The sequence below is a fragment of the Pezoporus wallicus genome, unplaced genomic scaffold (assembly GCF_028554395.1).
Source record: "Pezoporus wallicus isolate ANWC-B61680 ecotype Strahan unplaced genomic scaffold, APGP_CSIRO_Pwel_v1 contig_6787, whole genome shotgun sequence".
Lineage (NCBI taxonomy): Eukaryota > Metazoa > Chordata > Aves > Psittaciformes > Psittacidae > Pezoporus > Pezoporus wallicus.
The window spans coordinates 2,286,044-2,311,064 of NW_026636951.1; the positions used below are offsets into that span (position 1 = coordinate 2,286,044).

The 25,021-nt window shown below is 37.7% G+C and overlaps 1 protein-coding gene across 2 annotated transcripts in view; it reads right to left on the reverse strand.

Moving 5' to 3' along the window:
- TBC1D12 (TBC1 domain family member 12) overlaps nt 1–25,021 on the reverse strand; it is a 46,651-nt gene that overhangs the window by 17,412 nt on the left and 4,218 nt on the right. Inside the window, exons 2-3 of one of the 2 annotated variants that reach the window (XM_057402361.1) lie at nt 10,546–10,669; nt 4,262–4,318 (exon numbers count right to left, since the gene is read on the reverse strand). In XM_057402361.1, coding sequence (XP_057258344.1) covers nt 4,262–4,318; nt 10,546–10,669 — 181 coding nt within the window. The remainder of the gene's footprint in view (nt 1–4,261; nt 4,319–10,545; nt 10,670–25,021) is intronic. The other variant, XM_057402362.1, reaches the window with a different exon arrangement.

Consider the following 25,021-nt stretch of genomic DNA (forward strand, 5'->3'; position numbering starts at 1 on the left):
GCTATCCACCCTTTTACCACTGTATCATACTCTGCCCCAAAACGTGTACCAAAATTTTTATTTGGTACATCATTTTATTAGTGCCCTGGAAAGACAAACACAAATCTAAAGCAACCAGCCCGCAGCTTCAACTAGAGGAGAAGCTCTGTTGCTTTTCTGTCTTCAAAAACAGTCCAAATATGCACCTTGGAAAGAAAAGGCGCAAGCAACTGTTTGCTATTATCGTTTATACATACATTCACATTAAAAATCTAATTCTTTGTAAACACAATGACTTACAAGGTACTAGCCAACTGTTCTTAAATACAACTTTGCTCTAAATATTTCTGTATCTCTGGCCAAAACCAGTGGTTATACAAATTCCCTAGAACATATTTTTCTCCTGAAGGGCGATTTCACGACAACTACTGGAAAATAATATGCATCCAACATGATTTGGCACTTTCAAACAAATGTCTCAGAGAACTGGACATACAGGATTCATAGAGTTCTGCTGTAATTAGTATATATCTTAAGTCTAAAATTTCTTTCCACTTAAAATCAGAGACATTTTAGGCACTTCTGCCATGCTTTACACCACAGGATACCCCAGCACATTCTTAACTTAGGAATGTATCCTGTTACAGTACCCTGGAGGTCAACATCCAGGCTCCAGTAGAGTAGCAATGCCATCCCTCATATCCTTGCATAGAAGTTCTGATTTACTTTCATATTTTCTAGTACTTCATAACAGGAGGCTCAAAATCAAATTCATTTAGTCGTCAGAAATGAGGAAACTCAAATAGTACCAACCTTTTTCACATTCCTACACACCTGATTCATATGCAAGTTAAATAATAAAAGCACTGCAAGATGGATATTAGGATGAAGCCACTCTCACCTTTTTATTACAAGCAACATGCTTGAACAGTGCTAGTGCTTCTGGCTATTGTACATGCTAAGAACTGATATACTATTTCAAAACAACAGTGAAAGAAAGAGGTTGGGGCATGGGGAGGAGTGGAAATTAAAAATCTTCAGGGGAGATTTCCACATAAGCAGAACTCATCACCCAACTGTGTTTCTGAGAGCAAGTAAACTTCATGAACAGCTGGGTTTTGCAAGAGAAGAACACACATGAACAGAGAGGGAAAACTGTTACTGGAGTCTAGGCAGAGACCAAAATAGCTTCAGGCTCAAACTGTCATAACATTCTCCAAGACTAAACACATTCCGAAGTATCAGAACTATCCAATGGAAGATGCTTCATCCTCAAGGAGCCTGTGCTCTAGGAAACTTAGTTGAAGATTAGATTCCAGAACCATCAGACATGCATTGAACCCACTAATTTATGCAACTAAAATACCTTTCTTTTCCTGCAATATTTCATAGGACTAGATGTAAAGAGTTCAATGAGCCTTAAACATGCATTTGATACAGAACCTAAAATTCGTAGCATGGGATAAAAAGCTTGAGCTGATACAGAATTTAACTTCAAAAGATGTGAGCTAATACTCTTCCATAACAAGGTGAAATACAACTTCAAGTCAAATATCTTGTCAAATGCTTAACATGCAGGGCATATGACGAGGACAGAACAACTGACAGCTAAGATTCAAGACTATGTAAAAAAAAAAATTATTGTGGAGGTGTCACATGTATGGTTCCTCTAGCTTAGGAAATGTTAAAATATTGCAGCATATCTGGTACTTACTGAAAGTTGCAGAACATTTCACAAGCCCAAAGAAAAATAAATCTCAGCTTTAATAGAAAGTAAGCATAGTTATGACCTTATTAAGTCTGAAACTGCATTCTCTCAAATACTGACAATAATTAACCTGTTAACAGGCTAAAAAAGCATGTTTTTCCTGAAAAACACTGTGACGATAATTTAAGAGCACTGCAATATGCGGAGGGACTTGTATTTCCAGTATTTATTCTTGCAGAAATACAGATAAGCCTATTAACCTACACACAGGTAACAGGTAAATGAGGCTGGAAAAAAATCTTTTGCTTATAACCTGCCTTTGTGCTTGAGAAGATAAAGATACACCAATGTTGCTTTTAACTATACAAAACTAAAGTTTCTTTTCTTTTCCTTCCTCAGAACCACCATATAGGACAGCTAGACCACTGAAAGCTATTTTAGATATCTCTAAACAGTACTGGATTGCACTGTAGAACACATGTGTAATTGCCCATAGCTGCTTCTTCCAGCATCTTAGCAAATTACCTTACAGAAAGGAAAACCAGCTGCACTGCAGCATTCCAAAAGCATTAGATATGACCTTAAGTAGGGTATGCTCACAGGGATAAAATACTTAACTAAGTGTGCACATAATGATTCCGTTTTAGAAGACAAACTTGCATCTACAATGCCTGAACTATAGAGCTTTAAAGGAATAAATATTGACCATGAAATTTAATGTGCATCTTGCTGGGCTAATTTCTGAGGATCCAACAACAAAAGCTGAACTGGAAATGAGTGATAAAAGCCTTGTATTACAAGGATTGTGAAAGTCCTCAGAGTCCTGAAAGTACCAGTTATACAGATTAAGCACTACATATCCAATTATGGTTTAGGTATGCTAGAGGAGAAAATTATAATGAAAGTTAATTCATGTTGTCTGCCTTAAGGATTGCCTGTAAAGTAGACATCAAGGCATACTAATACTCCAATTAAATAAAACATGCACCCTGTGTATGACAATTTCTTTCAACACACTTTACTCCCCTAAAACTCCAAGCCTTGTACTGAAACAGGATTTATTCAATCAGTCATTACTTCTTTTGAGCAAACAATGGGGATTGCCATATATTCTGCAAGTGGTTTCAAACCTCCCTCCCCTTCACACACATGTTCAACTGTGGAGCAGGTAGGCCTCTAAAAACATCTATATGATTACTTTCACAATGTGGTACAGTTATTAGAAATATCAGCAGAAAGATTATTTCCCTTCATTTCAAGCAGGGCTGATCATCCACAAATGGAAGCATTAACAGAACTGCTTAGGAGGGTGCCCATCTACATCACCCTAATAAAGCTAATACAAAAATTTATGTAAGAAGAATTTCTACTAACATATAAGGATTCCCTCTTACGCCACTGTGTGTGTCCCAGGTTAAAAGTTAAAATTGCTGAGCTAGCACCAGCTACAAGGTAATTATGAAAAAGAAGTGCTTATAGCAAGAGTAGATGTCACTGAAAAACTCTAAGTCATAAACTAGACATTTTCCCAGAAGTAAATGCCAGATGCTATCAGGACAGACAGAACAGTACATTCTTCTGCAACCTGCAGGTACCACAGGAAGAACCTATACTGAAAGAGGGAAAAATACTAATCTTCACACAGTGCAAGAGAACAGCCAGACACTGACGAGTTTTTCTAGGTCAACCTTCCAAAGTAATGCCATCCATCTTCAACTCTTTATTTTTTCCTTAACTGGATATTTAACAAATCGCATCAAGTTCCACCTTTTGTTCTTTACAAAGAGCATGAAGCCATTGGCTTTGGGCACTATAAAGAAAAGCTGAGAGTGGCCAGGCCATGTAACACGAACCATAGGTATCAAATATCAACTAGCAGTTACATTACTGCTCTATTTCACAAAGCAAGAGTTAAGGGATCCACAGAACTAAAAAGCCAACTTGTACCATTCCAGTTTAACATAAAGTGTGGGATTACATTAAAAGTTTTCAAAGTAACAGACGTGCACTGGACTAATTTCAGAAGGATACCAGTCACAGCAAACCGAAGACATAACATATAACAAATGTTTCAAAAGCTACGCTTTTCTAGGCTTCCAGTTTCATATTAGAAATAGTGATTAAAAGCATCTGGAGTTCTGATGTGCCACTGTGTGTTCTGTGTTAATAGCTTGTATGACTTGGGGAAAAAAAGAGTTATCAGTTTTCAAAGCTAACACAAGGTGTTCAAAAGTATTACAAATTAGGCCTTTTAACAACTTTTATCATTAAGCAAGGAGGCACAGCAAACGTAAGTAAATTACTATCAAGCTCTAGCATTACCTATTTCCTGCTATTCAAGAACATGCAATATAAACAGTAATACTCTAACACTTTTAGCTGTTAGTGAGATTCATGTGTGAAGTTTGTTTGCTTATTTTACTAATGATATCTAATGAGTTGATGGTTAGTTCCATAAAATATTCATGCTACTGTGAAAATGTGATGTTTGTTCTATTTTAATGAGTGTTACACAGTCCCATGCACAGCATCGCATACAACTAGAAGAATATATATATATATTAAATTTCATACCCCTGTGTTTAATAGACTGAGAGCAGATATTGACGCAAGACTGCCAGTACTGTCATCCTAATGAGAAAAACAGAAGCAAAGCCTTAGTGAATAAATTAAAAAGACCATTACAATATAGCAACATGCAAGCCAAAATTTAAATTCACACATATTTATATGTTGGAAGAAACACATATGTATCTGTTCCTTGTTCTTCAGCCCTCAAAATATATGAAAACACATACAAAGACTTCCCACTTGTGCAAAATGTGTAGAGACATCTATTGCACTGTTTTTTCTGTTTTAATTTAAATTTATATTTTCTATAATCAGCATCTTTGCCTGAAGGGTGATCTTTTTCTGTGGCAGTTCTTAGGTGCATAACAAAAGGTATGATACACTGTTGCTAGTCCCAATCACCCATAATAGTTATACTTATTTAAACATTAGCCTTGTAAGATAGCTGTTAAAAAGAATTATATCTTGTCTACAGGATGACAGGAAACAGAAACTGCTCGGAAAACAAATCTTGAAAACCTCGCTTTCCTTCAGCTCATCTTAGACTGCATTTCACACACCCAACTAGATCTTTACCTATAAGCTACTTAGCACACAACCCCTCAAGCTCACCAACACAAGTCTGCTCAACCTCAAAAGCTCACTTAAGAGAAAAAAACAAAAAACCCCCAACCCCCCCCAATTATTTTCACCTGTGCCATCCTTTGCTAATGAAATTCAAAGGCCCAATAGAGAGGAAGGAATCCCATCAAAAAGATGATACAGAAGAAAAGAAAAAATTATTGTCCCAGCAAATCAAAGACATTCCATCATTTTTATTACATCAATTTGTTTCTATCTTTGTTTCCCCAAAACCCAGGAACTTTCAAGGACAGAAATGAAATTACATACAATGCTTATGCTTTCTTTCTCAAGCTCTGGGAAGTGAAAATTCACTTCAATACTGCTTGAACTTAACCTCAAAGACTTCAAAAAAAAAAAAAAAGACAAAAAAAAAAAAACACAAAACCCCCACAAAAAAACAGCAAGCAGAAGAATTCACATCAGCAGTCAACACCTCCACGGTGTTTTCAAAACATTAATGCCATCCGTACTCATTGTAGAGTACTCCCCTGAAGATGCATTTGTGCCAGCAGCACAGCACAGCACAGCCATCATGAAATATTCTCCTTGACAAGTTTCCTTTGGTAAAAATTTGTCAAAACTTGGTAAGTTTTGACAAGTTTACCAAGCTGGGTAAGCCCTGTTACTTGAAGCTGAAGTGTATTTTCTATTCTTTGTGCAAACAAAAGGAGGCATTTGTCTCACTGAGGTCCAATCAGCTTCATTACCATTTTACTTACAAGATAATCCTGCAAAAGCCTAAAACACTGGGGAATATATTTGGTTTATCCTTAGCATAGCAGTTTACTGACTACATGTGTGACTCTGGAGAGATAAGGGACACTTCTTGAAAATCTGACTGCTACACTGTCGACAAAGGCAAACCATCGAAGGCATCTCACTGTTGCTAGTATAGAAATTGTTACTCAGGTGTTACACTGGTCCTTGCAAGACCAAATACCCCGACTTATTGTCCTGGTTTCAAGGCAGTTTGTTACCAACCATTGTTAACCAATGTTACCATTTCTACCCGGTATCTGCTAAACGGGCAGAAGTCTTGCTTTTCTGTTTTCTCTGGTAGGATGCAAGATGAGCCAGCCTATCTAGATAACAATCTACTTAAGAACCAACCCTATGGAAAAGCATCTAGCACTCTATTTACCTACTTCATGCCTATATTCAGTCCTTAGATTTGTTGACAAACATGCCATATACACTTTTAAGCATCAAGAGCTTCCTCCACTGTTATATCAAAATAACAAAAACTGGAGGGAAGAGTTAATATTGCAAGTTACAAGGCCTGAGTTGCATGAAAACTGATCCAAAATACATTCATTCCTCTGAAGAGAGGACTCCAATAAGTTGTCCCTGGGAGACCATGGGAGTTCTGCTGATTCAGTGAATGCAATTTCTCCATTAGAACTCGGACTGGAGACAACGACATTGGAAACATATGCAAGTGAAATCATTAAGCTTTTCAACCCTTAAGTACTTTTTGGTTTTTTTTCAAAATATTCAGAGAGATTCAAAAATACTTTTAGAGGTTATAGGACAGTGACCCAGTCATCAAAATCAGCACCAGTATTTAACAGAGTGTCTAAAATTAATACCTTACATTTTGTATGCAACATGACAGCTTTTGAAAGACACATCACTTCTGAATAAGGAATAATTTGTAAATCACTGCAAGCTCTTCATGGTGCGTCAGATTTACATAGAAAATAAGCTTCGCCTCTTCCCCCAATTTAAGTCTGCCATTGACAGTACTTTGCTAAAATAGCTGATAAAGTTAATTTAGTGTATGTTTTACTTCTTTTTATCTTGCCATGTGCATTTCCGTATTTTGAGTTTAATTCAGGCATATTAGGGGAAAAAAAAAAATCACTGTACTGCTTTAAACAAATTAATAAGTATTCAAGACTGCTTTAATAAAATCAAGAGCTAATCTTAACGAGTTGATTTTTGGAATCATTTGAATTATAGATTAAAAGCTCTTTTAGCTATAACCATAAAAAATGAAATCGAGCTTGCATTTTCAAAAAGAACTTGGACTTCAGTCAATACACACCAAAACTTGGCCTACAAGTCAGTTTCTCCTTTAAATGCTTCTGTATTAAAATGTTTCAGCAGTCTAATTTAAAGCAGATTTCTGTACAGATTGAAAAGAATTTACTAGAATGATCATTACTAACCACATACTTCTTATAATAGCCAGTTTTATTAGCTGCAGTTCACGAAGAAAGCCACACTTCCTCAAACCATCAAATGCATTCGACATTTGCAGTCCTAAGGAGTTGCTAAGTTCCCTTTTTAAAAAAAAGTGAAGGAAGGAAGCCCAGAGGAGGGAGATGTCCAGCAAAAGAGTTGGCCTCAATCACATCCTGCTTGGGCAGCTCTAAATCCAAGGAGAGCCAAGCGTGCCAGCAGCTGCGAGCAGGGAGATGCAGCTGCCAAGAACTTTCAACCTCTGACCCAGTTTGCACTAGAGCATCTCACCGACAGCATGCTGATGGCAGCACAGCTGCAAGGGACACTGCCATCTCCCCAGACAGGCAAGCCCTGAAGGTGGCTTTTTGACAAAAACATTTATCATCTTCCACATATGCTAAGAAACTTGCAAAGGAATTATTTACAGTAATACTCAGTAGACAGTCTCTGAAGGCAGAGCTGGCTAGCATCATCGTCTGAAAAATGTCTGAAGCAGTATCCCAAATTCAGTTTCCAGATTTTCTTGGAAGTTAGAATCACCACCTGACTTCTCTGGAGAGCCATATATAGCAATTTCCAGTTGACAGTGATTAGGAGCCACAAGCATTCATTTAAATGTAATTATCAATTTACTAAATCATCCTTACCAAAATGAAGGTAACAAAGGAGGCTTCCACTGGCCAGGATACAACAGGGCATGTGAGTTCTACCAGCCTTTTGACTGTAAATCTACAATGATGCAATTTTTTTTCTTGTTTTACTAATAGGAAGTCCTATTAATAAATACTGCTATAAACCTTTGATATAAGCATTACCCTTACCCAAAAGACTTCCTTCTCCTATTCATTATGAAGTTTTTCCTGTCAGAAGTTAATTTTTCCTCTAAAAGGGCTTCTCAAGACCTCATCCTTCATCTGAAGGATGCTGACTCATTACTGAGTTTCCTTAATCAAGTGGTTATTTGCACCCTCCCAAGGCTGGCTATTAGCATCAGTAAAGTCACAGAACTGTGTTTAACCATGGAGAATGCTAACACTGCTCAGGAACAGTAAGATTTGTTGCTAGTAATAATGTACCATAAACTCCCTTGCAGGCAGCTTGCCTACAGCTTAAGCCTATTCTACTTGCATCATCTTACACATAGAACTTCATTTTACAAAAACTGGTAAACAGTGAGCAGCCATCGTTCTGACCATAGATACCTAAAAAAGTTGGGGGAATATACAGGGTTTATGTTTCAGATCATAAACTGTGACTTCAACTTGATCCTTTGACTTCAATTTAGAAAGTCAAAGTGGCAGTTTTAGAGACATTCCATGTAGGATATTAAGTATTTTGCTAGGCACACAGAATTACTTTAAGAAGTTGACAGAAATATGATTAAAGGCCTCATAACTGCATTCTTGAGTATATTCTTTTCATTTATTCTCCTGCAGAGTGAGGAATTTAGTCTAGAGACTTCAGTCAGCCATTCAAGAAAGTGAAGATAGTGTTTTCCACTGGTCTTCAATAACCGTATGTGTCTATATACATTCTAACCCACTGCCAGTTTCGCAAATTTGAACGTTCTTGAAAACCACTGGATTTTCTTCAAAGGAGCTACACTGTAATTTTTAAACACACATGCAAGACATTTGATGTATGTTAGGTATAGAGACATTACTGTCACCTCTCAATTTAAGAATCAAATTGTCTTGGGTATTGTAGATCTAACTCTGTGTTAACATTAATCTGGATCCCCTCTGATAACTGCATTATTTTAGCTCATGATACTTTATCGAAAGACCATGCATACTTTAGATAAAATTAAAAGCTAAAAATATTAGCTACTACTGACACATTACTCAAGATTATATAAATCCAATAATCTGGCAACCATTATAACAAAAACCACATGACTAGTGGCTAGAATCAACTCAATCACGTTTAAAGACAATACACTGTTTTATTGTATTTGCTTTTTGAACATTCTGGAGAAGTTAAAAAAAACGGTTAACACTACAGCTTAAAAGAAAAACTGACACTGAGGGCCAACAGGATAAGAAATTAAGACTATTTCTGCAGATGACTTGGTCTCCAGAACAAACATCTTCATTACTAGAAAATGGGAAGCAGATGACCGTAAGGGTGGTGAGGCACTGGAATGGGTTGCCCAGAGAAGTTGTGAATGCTCCATCCCTGGCAGTGTTCAAGGCCAGGCTGGACAGAGTCTTGGGTGACATGGTTTAGTGGGAGGTGTCCCTGCCCACATCATGGGGGTTGGACCTAGATGACCTTAACGTCCTTTCCAACCCTAACTATTCTATGATTCTATGACTGGTAGCGTTGTGCATACTCTCCATTTCTCGGGATGAAAGAGACATCTGGATTTTTACTACAGTATTTTTATAGCACAAGTCCAACAGCATTCATCTGCAAGTAAACTAAGACAACTTGCCCTCTCCCACCCAAAAATGGAAACCATATAAATAAGGAAAATTGTATTTGAAAATGTTGAAAAAGCATTCCGTTTACTTCACAGTAAATCATAGAACAGTTTAGGTTGGAAGGGACCTTTAAAGGTCATCTAGTCCAACCCCCAAGATTGCAGTTTCTGTAATCTCATCATTCCCTACATTTTATTGTGACAAGTCCCATTACACTGAAGTCCTTCAAAAAGAACCCTCCTTTTTCACTTTAGTTGCTCCCAAAAGGCCCTCTTCACGAAGCTCTTTCTAGAAGATGGCTGAACACTGCTTCATTCACAGCCATTTGCACTTAAGAACTGCGTGTTAACGTACGTGAATGATACATTACCAATTCCTCATCTTTAAAGACTATGATGTTTCATTATTATTTTATCATATTAAAGACAGGCTCCCCAGGAATGCATATATTAAGTTCAACTTTGTATTAGAGGAAGGAAATCAGAATTACCTTTCTGTAGTACCCCAGTAACTCCAAAACAAGTTCAACTTACATTACTATTTTGAAACAAAAATATCTTGAGATTGAAAGTCTAAATGAAACAAGATTATGTTTCAGAATTCTATGCAATTTGTTGCTTAAGTTACCTAGTCAGTAAGTCACCCAGAAAGTAAATCTTCCAGGCAAGAAGGACTATGCAAAGACAAGTTAGATTAAAAAATAGTATTTCACAATCCCTTTATTATTTAAAATAAATAAATAAAATAAAGCAGCATGTCACATTAAATAAGGCAGTTTTTACAGAAAATTAATACAAGTTCTGATTTTTTTTCTGGAACAGCTTAAACACTTTTTGAACATGTATCACCTTTTGATAAGAAGAAATGTACTGAAGAATGTACTAGAAAATTATAAAACTCAAACTCAGTAACTACTATTCTTTAGACAATACCTCCCAGAGCACCCTACAGTTGTATAGCAACAACATGGAGATAAACAGCAGAGAACTGCAATACCTATGCATTAATTTTTACAAGTTTTGTACCTAGAGTTGTGGGATGTTTACTCACCTGCTGAATAATTTTGGAATCTTTTGGAAGGTTTTCCCTGGGTGGGACTTTTCCAAACAACTTCCAACCAGGAGCACTTTGGGCAGCAGGTTTGAGTTCCTTTGTCCTTTTAGTGAAAAAATTTCTGAAAAGAGAAGAGAGTTTTCTTTTTGATATAAGCATATAAACAAATTATGTTTGTACCCACATACGTTTCTTTAAACCAAGATCACTGCAGAGATCTCTCTGCAAATACAGTGTGCTACCTTAGCTTTCTCTTATACTTTAAGATTATCAACTTGAAGTGGAAGAGCTTTTTAAAGGTGCTTTGATGCTAATATTTACACTTAACACTCAATTTTACCTGTGCATTATAAGGTACATTATGCAATAACCAAGCTCTTTTAGTAATACTAGATATTTTCTTACATGTAAGTTACCAGCATGCAACAGCTCTCAGACTTTTATCTGTGGTTTGTTTTAGTGTATCTTACAGAGCTATTCAGAGACTGAAAAGAAAATAGCTGGAAATCACTGTGTAAATTATATATATATATATATATATATATAAAGAAATAGCGAACTACTGCTTCTGCTAATATTTTCTGCAACCTTCACATTTTCTTCACACCTTCAACTTCCGTAAGCATGGACCAGAAAACCAGGGAACATGCACACAGCTTCAGTTTAATAGATAACCTTTGCCATTGCCTAAAGCAATTACACTCAAACAGGTGGGATGACTGTACTGCTCCGTTACTTAAAAAGCCAATCACAAGATCATATTAGAAACTATTTGTCTAGATACACAGCTGTACTATTTGACTCCAACCACAAGCTCCCACAGAGCATGCTATGTATGACAGCTTTGAAAATGAAAGCAGCACACTTATTCTAAATATTGAAATTTACTTTCCAGAAACTTCGTAACACAGAGGGATTAAAACTTCAGTAGTCTGTAAGGTCATTTCTCAAGACGCTTACAAGCTGACTTCTGAGCAAACAGAATATGGAGCATTTTCATCTGAAGATATTTTTGTGCAGTGCTAACTAGCAAACCTTGTATGTTCATGCTCCTCCTCTGAAAGAGAGATCCCCAGGTTTACTCTTCACTTAAGCATTTGCTTTATTTTAAAATATATTTTCTTCTCAAAATGAATACAGTAATGTTTGTGCACAAGAAAAGTGGCTCTTGTCTTTGCCCAGATGAAGTAGCAAGCTTCAACAACCACAACTGATCTGTAAAGTACAAAGTTGCTCTTAAATTGCAGTGTTGTCACGGTTTCTAGCCAGGCAGCATAGTTTTACAAACACTAACAGTTTATAAATGTAAGACATTGTATAGTGTTCAAAAACAAACTATCTTTTCAGTTCCTAGAATGTTTTTTGTTGTTCGGGAAACAAGCAAATGTCTGTCACAAAAATCCCTTCTGTGCAAGTTTGTGTTAATGGACTCTACAGATACTTGTGCACAGTTGAAGATCTAGCCACCAGAAAATAGCAAGCTGTAGAGAAGCAGCAGATGCTGATAAATCGCGGAAGTCTCCCAAAAACTGCTAAACTCCAGACTAGCATTTGTATGGAATCCAGGAGAACAGAGAAACTCCAAACACCAAGACTCTCCTATAGTAGTGTCTAGTGTCCTGGGTTCAGCAGTAGCAGTCATTTTTCTCCTCCTTGGTAGGTGGTGTAGTGCAGTGTTTTGACTTTCAGCTCGGGAACAGAGCTGATAGTGATGTTTTGGTTTGGCCAAGGACTTTGTGAGCCTCATGCTCTGCCAGGGAGGAGGGGAAGCCAGGAGGAAGCAGAGACAGGACACCTGACCCAAACTGACCAAAGAGGTATTCCATACCACAGCACATCATGCCCAGGATGTAACTGGGAGTTAGCCGGAAGGGCTGGGAGACTGCAGGGTTGGAGGAGGTATCGGTCGGAGCTTGGTCAGGCTTGGGGGGCGAGTTATCGGTCAGCTGGTGGCGAGGTGTTGTATTCTCTTCCCTTGTTATTTCCTTTATCATTATTATCATTGATGGTAGCAGTAGTGATCTGTGTTATACCTTAGTTACTAAACTGTTCTTATCTCAACCCATGGGAGTTGCATTCTTTTCGATTCTCCTCTCCATCCCTCCGAGAGCAGGGGGAGGGCAAGAAAGGGGGGGGAAGTGAGCGAACAAATTACCTGACTGGGTTTAAACCACGACAAGTAGTAACTATGTTTGGGAATAATTGCTTGTACTATATTAACAGCTACCTATCATTAATGGAATCAAGCTGTTGCTATTAATAATAGCTTAATTAATATAAGGTTGTGATCCTTGCATCCCACAACTCTGCTTCCACAGGGATGAAGTAAGATATTGCAAGTTTCCCTGATGGGGCCAAAGTACGCACACAGAATACCAAACTACTGGTTTCTGACACGTGACCTGGAAGGAAGGCTTATGACTAAGCCATGGTACCAACATCTTTAAAAGTCCCTGTCCTCAGTAAATCCCAGAACTGTGTACAATTAGTGAAATAAACAAGTCCATCCAAACAAAAAACTACACTACAGCCTTGCCCTTAAATCAGCAGCTATTGCAGCAGCTGCCTTCGAACTTAATTGGAGGACAATTTTTTTTTCCCCAGAAGCAGATATGCAGGAAGATATATTCTGGAGTTTCGTTCTTGACATACAAAACAGCTCACACATCCCGACTTCATGGATAGAAATAACCATCTGGTCTCTGCACATAACTATGGAATACCACCAGGATTACCTGGCAGTTCAGCTCCACTGCTTCTAGCACTTGTGGAAGCTGAAAGATGTATGGCCTTAACACTGATGGCAATCTGTCACTATGTCAAAGCTGGTTTATGATTAACCAGGAAGCTGGTAGATTTAAAACAAAAAACATGCAGCTACTCTGAAGGTTTTCATTAAGATTTCTGTGTAATAGACTGAGGCATGCTCACAGCTCTTACAAGACGTTATTCTTAATTCTTTTTAAACAAATATAACATTAAAAAAAACCCTTTACAGAACATAGTCCCCATCATAATGAAACTTGGGGGGGGGGGGGAAGGGGTGTTAATATTCTTTGGTGTTCTGAATTAAGCAAAGGGTTGTTTCACTTTTATGAATGGACAAATGAAAACATAAGATTTTGCTTTTATTGAGCAGATACTCAATATCTGATTGATTATTGAAGTCTGATTCTTCTGAAGGCAAAAAGCAGGTCATACTTCGTATCATGCCAGAATAAACCTCACACAGGCATTCTAATTCAAGAGAAATTAATGGTAGGTTTACAAATAAGCTTTGCTGAAGATGGAAGGACACTTTTAATACATTGTTTTGGCAGCTAACAGTATCACATCCGATGTGTTGTTGACAACAGTAAAGCCTTACAAAACCCCTGTTAAAGAACAGCATCTGTGAACGCTTACAAGTCGTATTCACTGAATTGCAGAAAGTGTACTAGATTTGATATATTTGTTACTGCTTGGAATATTCATGAGTTTCATTGATCCCACAGAAAATCATCGAGATGGACTGAAAAGTCAATGGATTTGGGGATTCTGTACCAAAATGCTATTTGAAAACTTCAGAATTCCTTAAAAAGAAGCCTACATTTTACAATTGAATAATGCTTTCTTTTGAAAGGGCCTTTGGGATAGCAGTATTAAATTAGTTCACTGAATTGAACTCAAGTTTACAAAAGCCCAGTGGAAAAGCTGCAAGGGGATTTTTCCCCTGTTTTATATAACTGCACTAGAACACACACTAACATTCTCAAATGACACTCAAAAATGTTTCAGTAGGTGCACTGAAAAGCTTGAAAAGTAACTGAAGCAACACACAATAAGCCACTATTGGCACATATCAATACATCTATACCTAACATGGTTTGGATTCCGTTATACAAAAAAACCTATGGGCTCTGAGCACACAACTGCAGCTGTAGCAACAACTACAAGCAGCAGTTTTCTTCTTTATTTAACAACACTGCTTCAAGTATTCCTGCCTATGCCATGGTACTCTGGGCAAAGGTTTAACCACATCAACAGTACAGTAATCCAAAGATGTTAACCATTTCCACAGATGGCATTCATGTGATATTCCAGTAATGCAATTGCTTGTTTCCACTCTGCTTTTGCTTTTCAAAACACTTTTTTGTTGCTGTTTAATGTAAATTAGTGAAGGTTAAATGCAGTCAGAAATAAGCCTCAGAAGGGGGTAGATGAAACTTGCTATTTTAACGGGATTTCTTTTGTTTACTTTGGTGTTTTGGTTTCCCCAAAAGAAATGTGAACACAAAACTTGTTTCCACTTTTTCAGCTAGTTATATGCCAGCACAAGAGGATGAGAGATTTCCAAGTTTTAGAGGAAGTCACTGGAAAATATGAGACATTTACTTCAAGCTTGATCTTAATTTCATCCAACACCAGACTAGAAATTGGGCTGCCATATTTGTACATCAGCCACTCAAAGAAAGCTGAAATGCTTCAAATAGCAGCACCCATGAACATCAGCAGGTAGGAAAGGCACCAGGCTAGATACAACTCCAGCACTCTGCTTCTGGGTGTAACTGATTCACCTCTCCACAAGACCAAGTAGTTTCGTGGTAGTTTTCTGTTTGACAAAAAATGTCAAACTCAAATCTAGTTTCAAGCTAGATGTCCTTTTGCTACATTTCTTTCTTTCAAAGATTATACACATGAATCTTCCCTTTCTACAACTCCACTGTGCCCCACTTAAGAACAGGCTAAAAATATTTCGCTGCTTTGTGCATCCAAACAAAACCTGAAGTTGCTTTCCTTTCCACTCCAAATCCACATCCTTAGGTTTCCAACCTTAACTTTCAGCCTCAAAGAAGCCTACCAGAAGAATCACCTCCAGTGATTTAGAGCTCTTATGTTGTGGAGATATAATACTGCATTGTTGGAAGCAATCAACTTTTACTTCCCATTTTTCTCCTAGAACTCCCATTTGAGTATAGCATTCTTAACACTTTGAAACAGCATTCATAAGTCTGTATCTGCCCTTAGTCTTCTAGCCTAAAAACAAGATCTAGACCCTGACTTACTGTCTCCACTCCCTCTATTAAAATGTAACCTGCAGAACTTAAACCCATGCATTAAGCAGCAACTGCTTAAGTAGCACCCCCAACTTGGAACACCACAGGAGTAAAGGAAGTCATTTGGTAGCACAGCTATTCTAACCTGATTGAGAAGAAGCAGCATGAGTTATGCTAGAACTACAAAGGAAAAATAAAATAGTAGTTTAGAAATGTGTGAAATGCAGCTAAGTTACAAGATGGCAAACTTAAATGCAGACCTGATGCGAATAGCTGACTCTGCATTGTTAAAGTACTTTTGGGACTAGAAAGTACTTTTTAGCCTAGAAAGCCATTCTAACTGTTTAGCCAGTGAGTCTAGCAATGCAGTTGCAATCAGATTTTTAAAAGGCACAGCAACCTCAAAGATAATTAACCAAAAATTTGTGGGCATCACTGGAAAGCAGTCCTTGCAAAAACTTGAAGTTTGCCACCACAGCAATTGTTTTGGTTTTGTTTTTCAAATAAAATATTCAGAAGTCATAGTTATCATAGAAATAAATTAATACTGTGTTTAAATCTTGATGCTGAAAGCTAGACTACTGTTTTCTAATTTATTTCCCTTACAAGGTAACGTTGACCTTGCTCAAAATGTTTACTTACTGATCTACAAATAAAATAGTTCCAAGAAGTGACCAGTAAGTTAGATTACTAAAAATCACTTTTTAAAAAACCCACCTTACTGTTAAAACATGTTTTTCTGACTTCATTTACACACTTAACCTGGTTTACTGTCATTTTCTGTCAACAAACATTTCTTCTCATAGCATCCACCTTTCAAAACCTATGGTAACAGGAAAGCACCGAGTAAAGATTTGAAAGCCACAAGAACCAAAGGAAGTGAGGTCTGGTTATATTTTCCTTTTTATTAAACATCTAGTTCCCATTATTAGACACCGCATAGAAGACAACTGTCTCATGTTAACTGCAGGCAAGCAAGACAAACAGGAAGGGATCAGAATCACATCAAAGCACCCTTACTCCACTGCATATAACTTTTCTTCCCAGAATCACAAAGGCTTAGAAGGGGAATCCAGCATGGAATTAATGTGACAAATGAGCACTGAGTTAGACAAAAAGCAGCATAGTTTTTTGCCTTTTTTTTTTTAAATAATTTAAAAATGCAGTTTAAAAACCCCAGTAGCTGCATTTCTCTGCAATAATTAAACTGCATTAAAAATCCACTGATTCCAATAAAACCTCAGGAATACAAAGTAAAACTCATTTAAAACTGTGTATGTGTTACAACACAACTGATTTCGCATCTCCAAAAAGATTAGAGTTCTGCTTATGCACACAGCCTGGTCTTGCTTCATCCCTATGCTAATTTTTAAATAAGCTTCCTAGGCATGTAAAACAGGTCTATGTTTGAAATTTGTTGAAATTTGCATTAGCTGAAAGACAAATTGATAAAGAAACTACTTATGTATCTTCATCTAAAAAGCTGTATCAGTGAAGAGTTAGAAGATGTATGTCCCATGAATTATTATAGATGCATTTTTACTGGTATAGCATTAAAATTAATCATTTTGACTTAAACCCATACTTTCAGAACAGTTTGCACCAATTCTGAAGACCCCTGCAAACCTGTGATTCCATATTCCTTTATGACTATTAGTGATCACATAACAGGAATTATTACATTCACACTGGCATTTTTTCATGTCATGTTTTTGTTATGTGCAAAACGCAAAAGCCGCTTAAGAACACAAAAGAATTTTTCATCATACTCAAGTCTTGTCCATTCTGCTAAGGTCCTATGTGAAACAATTTGGAAATTATAGCAGAAAACACATTGCCTGATTATACACAATTAGCTCCTCTGCTTTAAACAAGACTTCTCAATAATTTACATACAGAAACAAATGTAACTCAACTCTAAGCATAAATAATGAATCATTAAAAGGAAATAAAACCTTTTTGGTTAGCCACTTACAAAGCTTGCAGAGCAACAAAAAGTATGATTCTATTTCTACATTTGAAACTGTTTATATACAGTACACAACTCATAGGAATTGACAAAAAATTATCTCAAAAGTAATGTGTTCAGAGTGCAGACAGTAATTATTTTTGACCAATGGATAGGGTATTACTGCTTCCCCATTATTTTAGATTTGAATTATATGACATTGCCTAGGAGCTATTTGTTGATTTTCACATGTCTTCTCACATTATTAGTTATAGCTAGAAAAGTGACACGAACATAAAAAAGTTAAGAGTAAATACTCCCTACTTTACAGATACGCTTTTCAACTCATCCTTTACTTCCACATTTCAACTTTAATTTGCTAGTTAATATTCAAATGTATTTAGGTTTAGTTTAAAATTCTTAACATGGAGATTTAGAACAAAACGCTAATAAAACACATTTATAATTTATTACACATTCTATATTTTTAGTTTCAATAACTTAGAATAACATCAGCCTGTTCTGATTCAATGCATTTATAATGCTGCTCCAAGCATAAGTTTCCAAGCTCTGCCCTATACTGGAGGAGAGGTGACCAGACGGATTTTACAGGTCACCTCTTCTACCAGCTTACTACAAGAAGCTAAACACAAGCTTCTCCTTACATTTTGTTACCCCCATACATAGACCTGTTATGGGATGTTTGTAGTTTTAGCACCTTTTAGCAGTACAAAGATCTACTCTTCCTCTCCACAGCAAGACAAGCCAAAGAATATCCCAAACCACCCTCTCCAAACAGACTTTGATGTTTGCATGCATAATACTCTACAGTCTTTAAGTGCTATACAAGCAAGTTTTGAGTTTCCCCTTCTCCCTCTAAAATAAACTAAGGAAAAGAAAAAAAAAATCATAATCAGAAGAACATGCTTCTTCAGCAAAACCAAGCTTGCAGTATTTTTTTTTTCCTTTTTAATGGCATTTCCACTGATATTATTCATAAACTAAATCCTCAGCTACAATACAGTATACCTGAAAGCTTATGAACTGTAAAGGAGTAGATGCTAAGGACTGAAGGTAGAGAAGGAGGTTTCTGACCTCTTAGAGAAGACACAAAGATTAAGAGAACTACTGTGGAACTGCACTGAAGAGACTAAATTAGATCAGCCCGACTGCTCAAGCTCCTAGTTGATACCAGTCCCAAAGAAGCTTTAGAAAAGGTTTTAATACAGGTACACAAACACCTGAGAAGCTTTAAGAGTTAAAAGCATTTAGCACTATTAAAGAACATACTGTACAGAACAATTATTGGAACAGTCTTTTAACAGTCTACGCTTACAGTCTTAAAGAGCTGTTGCACAGGTCAGCTTTACAAACAGGCTTAAACATTCAAAAGCATATGTAAGCAAGCACATACACAAGGCAACAGACACAGTTACACTCTGGAATGCTCAAATACAAAAAGACTAAAGGAAAATAAACAGTGTGGTCTCACCTTTATATTTCAAAGTGAATTAGCAAAATGACACTATGCCAAACTAGTTTATCATTTTCATATTTAATCAGGCAGTTCAGCAGCTATTTTGACACTACATCTAACACTATGGTGAATCTATAATAACCAAATTTCACTCACCCACAGAACTGAAACAAAATTCTAGATCACAGCTGCAAGAAGTGGAGAATTTCTACCAGTCGACTACAGATGTTCTGCTCTTTTGTGCATGGCCAGGGATATCTACTCCAACAAAGCCAGAGCTGATTAACCAGCAATATGAAAACAGTGAATTTTGTTTGAAAACAGTGAATGAAATCAGTGAATCGGTGTTCACTCTAATGAAAACAGTGCTCCTCCCCACACACATAATGGCCAAGCTGTTTCAGCTCCACTAAGGGGAAGCCCATTTCTTTTCTTTGCACCATTAATGTTCTACACTCCCTTCTGCTGCATCAATTCAGAGACTTTCCATACCTTGCAAGTCAATTCAACTCACTAAGCCCACAGAAAGCTATCCACATTTTTTCACTCCCTGGCTTAGTGAGCTACAGCAGCTCACAGAGGATCAAATAAATACCAGAAGCAGGGAAGACACATTCCCTTAGTTTTCTGACAACAGCAAATTCTTCAATCAGCCCACCAAGACACCTCACAAAAGTACAACCTAATGAAGCAACACCTCACAGAAGTACAACCTAATGAAGCAAACTACTTAACACTGTTCTAGTAATGACTGACTCACTTTTGGTTAAGACAAAAGCCACCATCTTTATCAGAGCAGTCACTAAACCTATAGTCCCCGTGTTTCTATACTGTACACATTTTCAAGACAAAGATGAGAAAGAAAGATTTCCAGCCTTTGACACAGCCTAAAAGTCTGTGAACAGTAAGCTCAAAGATGGGGCAGAGTTTTATCTTGAAGACTGTCCCATGGGTTGGTGAAGCTTACTACTCTGACCTGCCTAGATGAACCTCAGTTAATGTTCTTTCTTTCTGGTCCTAAACAGAGTGTATGCTGACTACTCAATCATGTAACATAGTAATACAAAATATTACTGCACTGCTTGTGTAGCCACTCCATGTATCAGGTTTCTGCTGTGGTTAGCAATTCACGGTATATTTTATGTCACTGCTTTAGCAATAAATTTGCAGAAATATTACAAAATGTAAGAATCCACTTCTGAGCTGTTAGACAAAAGATATTAATATGTATGAGCCCAACTCCTTTTGGTTTGCCTGATGGTTCTGTAAAAAGCAAGGAAGAAATTTCTCAATCACACAGCTGCCTGCAGAATTTAAGGAACAGCAAGCAATCTGCAAAACACCTGAGGTTTACAGCAAGAAGTTAGAATCGCGTTACCTGTTGTTACCCTAATACTGCCAAGTTTGTCAGTAAACCATGTCCCTAAGCACCACATCTACAAGTCTTTTAAATACCTCCAGGGATGGTGATTCAACCACTTCCCTGGGCAGCCTTTTCCAATGCTTGACAATCCTTTCAGTGAAAAGTTTTTTCCTAATATCCAATCTAACCTTCCCTGGCACAACATGAAGCTGCTTCCTCTCATCACACCACTTGCTACTTGGGAAAAGAGACCAACACCCACCTCACTACAACCTCCTTTCAGGTAGTTGTAAAGAACGATAAGGTCTCCCCTCAGCCTGCTTTTCTCCAGGCTAAACATCCTCAGTTCCTTCAGCCAACCAAAGCAAAGATATTTTGTGTTCTGGAATCTCCACTGCTTCCCAGTTCACAGCTATCAGCTTCTCAAATACCTTTGGTAGTTCATGATTTGTTTGGTTTTTTAAAGCTTTCTGGCATCCAGCATACAAGCAGCTTCATTACTGCGCAGCAGCAAGGCAGACAAGATCCTACATTAAACAGATACATTAGGTAACTGAAACAATACAGATAGGATTGAGCTTTGTGGGGTTTCAGACCCCACAGGCTGACCAGGGCCAAGCCTTCCCTGCTAGAGAAAGCAGAGGAGCTGGTGCCAACAACTGTTCTTGAAGCACAAGATGTACAAAGTATGCCCTTCTGCCATAGCAATTTCCACAGCACATCAAAGCAGACCTCAGGGACAGAGGCAGCAGCAAGTCTGGGTTTCTGTGGCTCCAGCAGAGGCAGAAGGGCTATAGATGTTTCACTGTTCTTGGTGTCTTTTCCCCTTCTAGACAATCACTTAGCTTGCCTATTCTAGAAGTCTGAGATCAACAGAACTGTCCTAGGCAAGGGGAGCCATCAAGGCAACTTTTATTATACTACATGATCAAGAAAGACTCTGACTTACCCAAGAGCACATTATATAAAGTTCCAAATATAACAATGGAAACTGAACCCTATTTCATCTTAACAAAGGAGTACCTTGGGGAAGGATGGAGAAAAACTGAAAAGAGCTTCCTTCTACAGGCTACAGGTATTATTTTCAGTCAGGAGGTAAGAAATCAGGAAAGAAATTTACAGTAACACCAGTCTGAGTGTTTGGCTCTCAGAAGTTCTGGAAGAATAAACTCATCCATGACCATCAAAACTAGTTTTCTACTAATTGAAATCCTAAGTTCACCCACACAACATCTATTCACCTCTCACACTGCTACCCCAGTGCCAGGCCAGAAGCAATACACTCTGCAGGTGTTCACACAACTGACTGGTTTCCGCAATACAGAGCCAAATTATCAGAGACTCTCTTTGCAGACCCTCCTGCTGCTCAATGTTTATTCAAAAACTTGTAAGATTTTTCTAATTGAGTCTTCTCAATCTCAGAAAGGTTTGACTAAACGTGGATAACAGTCTATGCAGTGTAAGAGACATCAGGCAATAACTGCCTAAGCTTTACTTCCTTAGAAAGCAGTGATAAAAAGGCTGAGAAGCACAGCACAGTTTGAGGCTGAGAAGCTTAAAGCAATGCCTACTGCCCAGTCCAACAAAGCTAGTCCCTTCCCAGCTGACTATAAACAAGACCAATAAGGGATAAAAGAGGACAGGCTTTATATCGTAAATATCTCAGCAGTTCCCAAAAACTGAAAGAAAGAATAATAATTTTTGCATCCATGTAAATGAAATGTAACCAAAACCCTTAAACTTTGTGGTTTTTTTTTCTTAAGCAATGAAGACAAAACAGCCTAATGAATAATTGAACAGCCACGAGAGCAAAAGCATAAAACTACCATTTACTTAGAGGCCAGCTGTGGTTAAAGCAACCTCCTTTGGTTGTTGTTTTCCATGTAAAACATTCTCCTTTTAGTCATACCCCATTCAGAAGAGATTCCATTCACTTTGTCACACTATTCTCAATTTAGAGTCTGTAAGAAATTCCATGACAGAAAATAAGTAGAAGAGACCAAGGAATGAAAAACACCTTCTGCAAAATGAAGCAGAGTGGGAAGTACTTTCAGATTAAGTTTAAATGCTTAAAACACTCCTTAGCAAAACAAGCTATGACTCCAACAGTTTGTTGCACGCTAAACAGCAATTTCAGCTCTCTGGCTTAAAAAAGAAGAAAACACAAAGCCTACACTCCACTCTCCCCCCAAAGAAAAACCACCACCACCACCACAACAAAAAAAAAACACAAGCAACCAACCAAAAAAAAAAACCAAAACCAAAAAACACCGTATTAGCTTAAGGAGAATTTACTTCAGGAAAAATCCTATTAGGATTATAAGGCTCCCAGGGCAAATATCTGTACCAACACAGAATGTTACACTGTCTACCAAGGAAAGAAGCAAAATTGCTAATAATATTTAGGGAAGTTTAAACTGATGATTATGTGTATGCTCTAAGGTCTTAGAAGCAACATTTATTTAGTCAGGTTTTCAGAAGGGAGTGTGGAGACAGGCTGCAGGCAGAAGTTAGAGCAGTATAGCAATCCAGCACCTATCCAGAGTTAAATCAGCATACGATTGTTCCACTACCACGTAACAAAGTCTGTTCGGTTTGCTATTCAACAGACATCCTAGCCAAAATGATAAGTGGAAAACATCTCACATATTTACAGTGGGACACCCATTACCAATGTTTTTCAGAAACACAAAACTCTTTGAAAGCTACACGTCACGAGGCCCAGGCATTTTCAACTCACAGACCTTGAGGACATGCTCATTTTCGTGATTGCTTGGAATTGGAGAGGCTGCTCCCATATACATTTAATTTGCTACAGTGAAATCCGCACTTGCAAGAGAAACTTCAAATGTGCAGGGGTATTTCCTTCACCTTTTTTAGGAACAGCAGGTTTGAATAAAGTTTTCTGTGTACACAGTTATTTAAAAAGTTGGGAGAAAAAAAATGCTGAGCATTTGTCAAGTTTGCTACAGTTTGTTTTACTTTGGAGATTACATTTACTCTATCATTATATTTGTTATTCATATGACCGAGAGCCAGAAACTGGCTAACATATCAACACAACCTCATAAATCATTCTTTGCAAACAGTGAATGAAGAGCCTACAGAGAAGCTTCTTGTTTTGACAACATGAATACTTTTTCCTATTTATATCAGGTTAATTATGTCTAACAGGAAAAAAAAAAATACTGTTCAAGCTAGTCACTTGGGTCCAGGTGCCCTTGCCCACTTTCTCCAGTCAGCTGTAATTCAATTATAAGTATCAGCTTGTTCACTTAAGTTACAAGATTGCTTAGAGAAAGCAAAGAACCTACCTCTAACAAAGACAGAAGAGTGAAGGGTGCCGTGGGGGGAAGTTTTGTTGTACTCCCTTAATTATCTTCCCAATCAGTTTATTTCTTTGACCGAAGCACTCTGTATTTTTTTCTGTAGTAAATCTGAACAAGGTAAAAACCTCCAAATCAAAACCAAACACACAAGTCTTTCAGGATTGCAGCAAGAACTGACCAAGGCACAGGTAATAAAGGAACATAAACCAAGCATTGTGAACTGCCCCCATAAACATGTTCTTTGATCTTCACACAAACGAGGTTTAGAAGATCTGTGGTAACTAGGCCAGCTCGCTCTCCTCCTGACTTGTTACTGACCAAAACATCATGAAACAGAATTTTTCCCCCACACAGGCACAGTTCATAAATCTGTGAAACTTAAGGGGATGTAACAGAAAAACTCTGTACACAAAGAAAAACATCGATTCTGGTATTAAACATTCACAAGATGCAACTGTGGACTAGGTATATGCTTATACAGCACAAAAAGGTGCCAGTGCTATTTAGTAATAAATTGAAATACAAACCACAGATCTAGAGACATTACTATGTACACAAATAATACCCAGGGATATGAACCTCTTTGCAAACTCCAGTCTTAGTCAAGGCTATCTGTAGGGGCTAGGTTAGTAGCTTTTGAAGAGCTACCTACTTGCTGTGTTTACAAACAGGGAGTTAAAAAAGATGTGGGCCTCAGAGATTTCTCAGTTCTTTGCTCCTACACACATCAGTCCCTTCAACTTTCCACCATCTCCCTGAGTGAAGATTCTTCAAAACTTCCGGACAACAAACACAACCATTCTGGATGAGGAAGGAAGGAAGGAAGGAAGGAAGGAAGGAAGGATGAGACTAAACACATGTTTTATAAGCATCTGTGTGCCAACTACCACACATGCTTACAACCCCTTATGCCTACTGCTCACAGCACATGAAGTCCTCTGAAAGGTGGCAGTTATGGATTAATCCTTGCGATTTTATCGGGAAGACTTGCTAGATGGCTTCTGGAAAACAAGTATTTGGGGAAGCCGTGCTTTAGTACAACAAAGTATCACTGCTGTTGTCAATACCAACCTTACAGTACCTGAAGGTCAGCCTTCAAGAAAGCTGTGGCTTTTTACAAGGGCAAGTAGTGACAGGACAAGGAGGAACAGCTTTAAACTGACAAAGGGTAGATTTAGATATTAGGAAAAAGTTCTTTCCTGTGAGGGTGGTGAGACACTGGCACAGGTTGCCCAGAGAAGCTGTGGATGCCCCATGCCTGGAAGTGTCCAAGGCCAGGCTGGATGGGGCTTTGAACAACCTGGTTTAACGGAAGGTGTC